The 7,295-nt window shown below is 46.5% G+C and overlaps 2 protein-coding genes across 3 annotated transcripts; one reads left to right on the top strand and one right to left on the bottom strand.

Annotated features, from left to right (window-relative positions):
* Positions 1 to 2,795: 2,795 nt before the first annotated feature.
* On the bottom strand, positions 2,796 to 4,602 carry LOC117665286 (uncharacterized). Of its 2 annotated transcripts, XM_087879238.1 has the most exons (4): positions 4,169 to 4,602; positions 3,898 to 3,965; positions 3,627 to 3,766; positions 2,796 to 3,114 (listed from the first exon to the last, which is right to left on the bottom strand). In XM_087879238.1, the coding sequence occupies exons 1-4, from the start codon at positions 4,437 to 4,439 to the stop codon at positions 2,979 to 2,981; spliced, it is 615 nt and encodes a 204-aa protein (XP_087735364.1). In that variant the 5' UTR covers positions 4,440 to 4,602; the 3' UTR covers positions 2,796 to 2,978. The 2 variants fall into 2 exon arrangements, 1 of the variants encoding a protein (XP_087735364.1); XR_015730053.1 differs by lacking the exon at positions 4,169 to 4,602 and having other exon boundaries at positions 3,627 to 3,762; positions 3,898 to 4,117.
* LOC117665285 (calcitonin) lies at positions 3,778 to 6,419 on the top strand. Its single transcript, XM_034416998.3, is given in 4 exon segments — positions 3,778 to 3,877; positions 4,601 to 4,732; positions 5,805 to 5,979; positions 5,981 to 6,419. Coding segments are annotated over 4 exon segments (417 nt in total). The 5' UTR covers positions 3,778 to 3,791; the 3' UTR covers positions 6,005 to 6,419.
* The last annotated feature ends 876 nt before the right edge of the window (positions 6,420 to 7,295 follow it).

The raw sequence follows: 7,295 nt of genomic DNA on the forward strand, positions 1-7,295 counted from the left end.
GATATATCTCCCCTAGTTGGGGAGATTGCTTTTGCTTTTCACCTCCTTGTTCTCCTCCTGTTGCCGTTTGGTTATCGCCGGGGCTGAAATAAATATTTACTGGCAGGAAAGAAGTCGTCAATTGCTCATTCATTTGTCCTGCGTTGCCTTCCCGGTGTGTCGGTCTCCCGATCTGACGGGCGCTGTGAGCGGGGGATGCCTTTGGAGGCTGGAAGCCCTTTGGGTGTTGGGTGATTTGAACCCAGGTCCTCCAAAGGGATTGACTGAACGGGGTTACGAAATCCACGCGCTCCGATTTTCAGCGTTTGGGAATGCATTGGATGCATTTGCAACAGAACGTCAAGCCCTGGCATCAGCCGAATAGGCTGAGAAGACGCTGCTTTCTCTGCGGCAAGGGGTTAAATGAGGAGCGGACAATTCCGCTGAGCTGAAATGAGCCGCTCCTACTCACCCGCACGCTTTGCAAGGGACCATCTCTAGGTCCAAGTGCGGAAGTTCTCTGGTCACCCAGCCTTTTGCACTGCCTCCAAAATCCAGTGTTAACAAATGGGGCCTCCCAACAAAATGTGTCCAGGCAGCCCGAGCCTATGTCTCCTTAACTCGGTCAGTTCTCGCTGAAACCTTTCATATTTCCAAGGAGTTGCTGTCGGGCTAGCTGCCTTTTTTGTTTTTAAAGATAGTTAGATTCGGAACTGGAGAAGGGACACCTGCCAGGCAGAGCCGACTCTTTCAGCAACTCTCACCGCAAACCAGGGGTGAAATCCAAAAATTTTCCCTACCGGTTCTATGGACATGGCTTGGTGGCTGTGGCAGGGGAAGGATATTGCAAAATCTCCATTCCCACCCCATTCCAGGAGGATACTGCAAAATCCCCATTCCCATCCCATTCTGGGGCCAGCCAGAGGTGGTACTTGCCGGTTCTCCGAACTACTCAAAATTTCTGCTACCGGTTCTCCAGAACCTGTTTGAACCTGCTGGATTTCACCCCTGCCACAAACCACCTTCCCATCCTGGCTCATTTTGGCTGGAACTGTTGCAAGTTTGTGATCTGATTCTGTCAGAATGTCAGAGAAGAATGTCTCTTCTAAAACAGACATTCCCCGCTTTCCTCCATGCCAGCGATGGTAGGAACCTTAAGCATCTTTACCTGGGCGTTGAATTCCGTTAGTCCCAATTCCGACTAATTAAGAGAAAGTTTAGGCTACACAGCATAGTAGATAGGAACCTATCAAGGCACGTGCATTTAATATACGCTCCCCCCCCCCCAAGGCTCTGTGCGGAGAGGAGACAGTGCGTCTCTCCCACTCAGGAACCAATAATTAAGGTTCAAAAAGGGATTGTCCACAGATCGCCACCTCGCACTGCTGGGGTCAATGCTAAGATGCAAAGTTGAGAAAGCATGTATGCCAACCGAAGTCCTTTTTTTTTTTCTGCAATGCAGCACTTTTTGCAGTAGATGTCGCCTCTAATAAGTAAATATCCTGCCCTTTTTGAGTTTATTCATCAAAAAGATTCGGGAGATCTTGGAGGGATAAAAGACAATGGGGGAGGTCTAAATATTATTAATGACTTGGGGCGATCTCTCTTACATTTCATTAATCATTTTCTATGTCTCTTCCTGCCTTCCCCCCCACCCCCCCACCCCCAGTCGTTCAGTGACCTAAATGCAAATAAACCTATCGGATGTGCCTAAATGACTGGCATTTTTTTTGTGAATGGAATACTCAGTGACTGGGAATGACGTAATTCAGGAGTTGGGAGTTTTGTGGTCAGTCGTGGATTGGTTTTATAGTGATAAAGGAGATGCTGATTGGCGAGTCAGTGTTTGTTGAACGCCTACACATTTCTCTCCTGGTGATATGTATAAAAAGGGGTCATTGACCATTGAAGACCACCAGGACTCTGAAAATCACTCTGAGGAAACCTCCACTACGTTTTTCACTCTTCCTTAAGAAGGCTCGCATTTGAAGGTAAGCCCTTCTCTACTACTGGTAGCTCTGCTCCTCAGAGCAACCATACAACTCCAGCAGCAGAAATCCTAGCCATGCTTTCTTTAATGTCTTACTGAGTCCAGGATGATTTACTCCCACATCCGTAGAGAGTGTCGCAGCCTGAAAGCTGAGTGTCCTGCATTCCTCAGTTTTACATTTCAAGGATGCTAGGCTTCTTGTCTGGTTTATTGGAATAGACAGCGTAATTAATCCTTTCTAGATTTTTTTTTTTAAAATAAGAATTAGCATTTCAACATGTTAGGGAATAAGAGGAAAATGTTCATCCTGAAAATTGTAAACAGAATTTTTTTGCAAATGAGAAAGCTTTTATTTTGCTGGAGATAACTCTTAAAGATGCATTTAATTTCAATGTGCGACTTACCTCATTTTTTTTTAAAAGCATGGGTTGCCTTAGAGATTGGTCTAATCAAGGTAATATATATTAATTTAAAATATCTTTTAAAGCATCCTTGTGTCTCCATGCCCCTCCTTACTCCCTGAGACAGTAGTATCTCATAAGCATCCGGAACTTCCTTATAGACTTCTTTGTAAGAAATAGTCTAAATGAGGAAGAATTTAAGATGAATCTCTGGGAGTGTATGTGTGCCAGGCATATACAGAGGCTTTGGGGTCAGGGATGCACTGTAAAAAAGGCTGGAGATAGGAAAATTCAAGAATGTAAGAAATAGATATTTATAGAGATGCTATATATTCAACATTTTTAAAATGTTGAATATATGAAAATGCTTGAACCGAAGGGGAGGGGGGGGACAAAGAAATCATATGTGTAAAAACAGCTTATAATTCTGTGTGCACAATTATTTTTGTATTTTACAAAATAAATAATGTATTTATTTTCCAATACACAAATGACTCAAAGCCGATTTTACAGCATTGCCTTACCGCATTTTCAGAGGTCCACTTATTTTAGCTGCTGTTTTTATTTTTTACTTCAAAAACGAGACATAAATAGGAGGCGTCTCTCTTTTAAGCGTTAATACATCTTGCCATTTTGACTCGTTTCGTTCTATTTTTGGTTCTCCTCTCTTGGCACTGACGTTCTGAGTTCTTCTGCCCAGTTTCGATAGTCAATATAAGAACGCTGCCGAAGCCCTCAGAATTCCTAAATGGATATTAAGAGAGGGTAAATTCTCTGCAAATACTTCTTTTACGCGCATAATTAACGGATAATTTATTACCCTCAGAGAATTCTCACTCTAGACCAGCTTGGTCCTATTTATTATTTATTTATTAGTTTGATTTATATGCCGCCCTTCTCTGGAGACTCAGGGTGGCTTACAATGCAATAGCCTTAAATAGCCTTTTAAGCAATAGCCTTCATACTTTTGTATATACCTGCTTAGTAGGGCTTTTTGGCCTCCCCTAAGCGAGGTGTTCTATTTTATACCAAGTCAGCTTATTGCCCCCATAAACCGGGTCCTCATTTTACCTACCTCGAAAGGATGGAAGGCTGAGTCAACCTTGAGCCTGGTGAGAATTGAACTGGCAGTAATTGCAGGCAGCTGGCAGCTAAATACTACTTTAACAGTAGTTTAGTCCACTGCACCACCAGGCTCCTTTTTGCTATGCATAACCTTTGCCCGGGAAGGATGCATCGCTGTTTCTTGGACTTACCACAGCCGGCTATATGCTTTCTCCTTCAGAAGGGAATCCTTTAGGCACTTCAGTTGGGATGCTTGTGGATGGGATCGCAGCCCAGATAAGGCAGAGGGGAATAGGCTGCACTGTGGCTCTTCGGTGAAAACTGAGCCTTTCTTGCAGAGAGAGAGAGAAGAGACCATGGCTGTGTTGAAGATCTCCTCGCTCCTCGCCGTTTACGCTTTGGTGGCCTGCCAGATGGAGAACGGCCAGGCGGTCCCGCTCAGGTAAGAGGCAGCGGACTTACCTGCAGCTCTCGGGAGGAGAGTCTCGAAGTTCCCTCCCGGCGGGGGGCGCGAAGCGAAGAAAGTCCTCCTTTGACGGGATGGAGCTCGGTTAGGAGAGGGCAAAAGAAGAAGAAGGGTAACTTAGGGCGGCTCGGCAGGCGCGGATTTGGCTCCGTAGGGACCCTTCGCCCCGGATTACCAATCAGCTTTTAGAGCCCCGCCCTTCTTCTTCTTCTCCTTCTTCTTTTTTTTTTAAATTTCAAAAGCATCAGAGCCTCGACCGCCACTTACCTCGCCCTCCGGGGCGGTGAGATCGAAAGTAGAAAGCGGAGTAGAGATTACGCAAGCATATAAGCAAAAGCAAGCAAGCAAGCAAAAGCGCAATCCGTGGCCGCCTTGTGATTTTCTTCCCCTGGCCAAGCAAAACGGATCGCCCGCACAGCCTTCCCCTTCGGAAGCCCCCTCCAGATACACGGGGCAACAGTATTCGTAACCCCCCCACGCCCCCCACTCCCCAGCCTGTGTAACCCCTTGGTTGGGAGAGAGACGAGTCGCACTCCATGCCAACCCCCGGAGGGAGGAGGAGGCGGGGGGGGGGAGATGGCTGGCGGGCTCTGGCTGGAAAAGCCGCTCCCTTCCGCCCCTGATCCCCACCCAGGCTTCCCTGCAGCGCTTCTCCTCCCAGAAAAGCGGCACTTTCAGGGCGCGCTTGTCTTCACGCAGAGCGGGCTTCGAACCCGTCACCGACCGAGGCGCCCTGGGGGACTACGAAGCTCGGAGGTTACTCAACGCCCTGGTGAAAGAATACGTCCAGATGACCGCGGAAGATCCGGATCAGGGCAGCGAAGGCAGTAGGTAAGAAGCTTCCAAAGCACCGTTGCCTTCTTCCTCACGTCTCCCTCCCGGACGCCAAGCTTGGGGGGGGCGGGAGGGGAGCGAGCGCCCCCGTGGTGGCCGTCGAAGCAGACGGGCCTCGTTTGCTTCTCGAGGATGCCCTTCCTCGACATCCGACCGGGGGGGAGGGGGCGCCTTGCAACCCACCTGGGGCGGGCGATCCGAGTGGTGCGCCTCGCTTCCCCGCTCGCCAACTTTACTGAAGTATATCCATTTATCCATTGACCGACCATGGATATGCAACTTACGTATCTATGCGTGTGTGTGTATATATACACACACACATATGGAAACTCATACACAAGAAAGGCTACACAAGAAGTGCCAAAAGGAGGAGGGCTTTTGATATAATGGGAGAGCAAGAAGAAGGTAGGTCTTGGATTTCTTCCCTTTTGTCTCCCCCCCCCCCGGAACCTCTCACCCCACTTCTTTAAGAACCGAGCCCGCCGGACTCAGTGCCCGCGGAGGTGGGGGGGAGGGAGAGAGAGCGAGAGACAGACAGACAGACAGGCGGCAGAGAGCGAGAAGGTCCTTTGACATTGGAGGAAGGAAAGAGATTCTTTGCACGTAGCGCCCCCTTTCCCTAACCAGGCTTCCAGCTGCACCTGCGGTTTCCTACTTGAACTCCCCTGGTGAAGCATGAGGAATGGTTGAGCCCCAGCGACGCATGCAATACCCCTCCCCACCCTGGAATTGCTAATAGTCGCAACGTCCCCCCCCTCCCCCATCCCCACTCCCTAACTCGTTTGCTTGACCGGGCAATGGCTCACTTGCGCCCCCTACCCGCTGCTCTGATGGTTCTTCCGATTGACATTGCATGGGGCTTGCGCCTCAAGGCACGGCGCCGAGATGGGCTTGTATTGAATATAAAAGGCTCGGGAGGAGTTTTTTTTTTTTTTGGGAGGGGGGATGGGGGTGGAACGCGGGGAAGGGGGAGGGGTAAGGCATGACTACGCACGTGTTTTCTTCTTGCATTCCCTTTTTTCTCCCTCTCCCCGGTTACTTTGTTCGGCATGTTTTTCCCCCTTTGCAGCTTGGATAGACCTATTTCCAAACGTTGTGCCAACCTGAGCACTTGTGTGCTGGGCAAACTGTCTCAAGAATTGCACAAGTTGCAAACGTACCCTCGTACTGACGTCGGGGCTGGGACGCCTGGCAAGAAAAGGAATGTGTTGAATGAGCTGGAAAATGAACGCTATGCAAACTACTGAGGAAGCCCTCGGAAGCAACTAGATGGGCTCAGATTCCTCTTTGATTTTATTTCCTCCCCCCCCTCTTTTGTTTCCTTCTTTTATTTAACTTGATGCATGATGTGGATCTAACCTTCACTGCTAACTTTGCTGTGTTCTTTTAGATCTGAAATGCTTGGAGTAGTAGAGCAAAGTCCAAGTTAGGAAATTAAGGACAAAATGCACACACACACACACCGTACACTGTTGGGGAAAAGCAGAAGCCAAATTCAGAGTAGATCAGAATAAAACGTTGCCTTGAATTTTCAACTGATTTTTTTTAGAGTCTTATTTTATGAATAACAAGGAAGCATCATTTTTTTATTTGAGGCTACTCATTGTAAAAAAAAAAATGAAATAAATGTTTCTTTCATGCCCGATCATGCAACTGTTCAATAAACCTATTTTTCTATAAGGAATAGGTCTATGTTCTGATTACAAATTATTTATACCATTTTTAAAATGTGGGGTTTGTAGCAAAATTTGAAGAATTTTCATCCAGCTATAAAGAGGTCGGTATGGATGTTTGTAATTTTTTTTTGCTTAATTAAGAGTATTTTGAAAGAGTTACATATCTGATTAGTATTGGATGAATCAGTAAGGTGATAACTTTCATACAATGAAGTCAGTGAAAAGGTTCACACTGAGTTTGATAGTATGAACTTTACAAATCTGTTCAGAAGTGTAGAAACACAACAACTGGTTTCCAAATGTGTGCAATGTTGTTCAGTTATAAAAGTTTTATTCTGTTTGACTTCGTCCAGGTAAGAATTTTAATCTTATATTTCTATGTATGTATTTGTTCATGAAGAAGTCACTTATTTTGATTGACTTGCCAGCCTGAAGATAATTTAATGCAAGAGAATCCAAAATTGCCTATAATTCAAACATTGACTTGTATTCGTTGTGGGAACAATGTAGGCCAAGTTAAATATTCAAATCGATGAGACTTTAAAAGCCTGATTTTGTGTCAGAGATGAGCAACAGAAAAACCAAGTTGAATCACACCCATGGTCAATCTGATATCAGATAAATATATCATATATCATTTAGACCAGGGCTGTCAAACTCCCAGCCCATGGGCTGGATGTGTCACACGCTGACGACGCCCCCACCGGGTTTAGTGAAGGGGGAAAAAGTCCCGGTACATCAACGTGATGCGAGTTTGACACCCTTGATTTAGACCATTCTGATAGCTTATATACCCAGAAAAGGCATTACATTAGGAAATGTAGACCCAGGAGATGAAGGCAACAGTCCTCATATGCAGTGGCGTTGACCAACCCTGATGCTAC

The sequence above is a fragment of the Pantherophis guttatus genome, chromosome 1, assembly GCF_059756535.1.
Source record: "Pantherophis guttatus breed Tessera chromosome 1, ASM5975653v1, whole genome shotgun sequence".
In the NCBI taxonomy this organism is placed as follows: Eukaryota; Metazoa; Chordata; class Lepidosauria; order Squamata; family Colubridae; genus Pantherophis; species Pantherophis guttatus.

What these genes read in the sequence shown, in the direction of transcription:
- LOC117665286 (XM_087879238.1), bottom strand. Translation starts at nt 4,439, where the DNA reads ATGGAGTGCGACTCGTCTCTCTCCCAACCAAGGGGTTACACAGGCTGG. An exon ending in TCACCGCCCCGGAGGGCGAG is followed by an intron (nt 3,966 to 4,168) that starts GTAAGTGGCGGT and finishes ATCCCGTCAAAG; the next exon opens with GAGGACTTTCTTCGCTTCGC. An exon ending in AAAGCATATAGCCGGCTGTG is followed by an intron (nt 3,115 to 3,626) that starts GTAAGTCCAAGA and finishes ATATCCATTTAG; the next exon opens with GAATTCTGAGGGCTTCGGCA.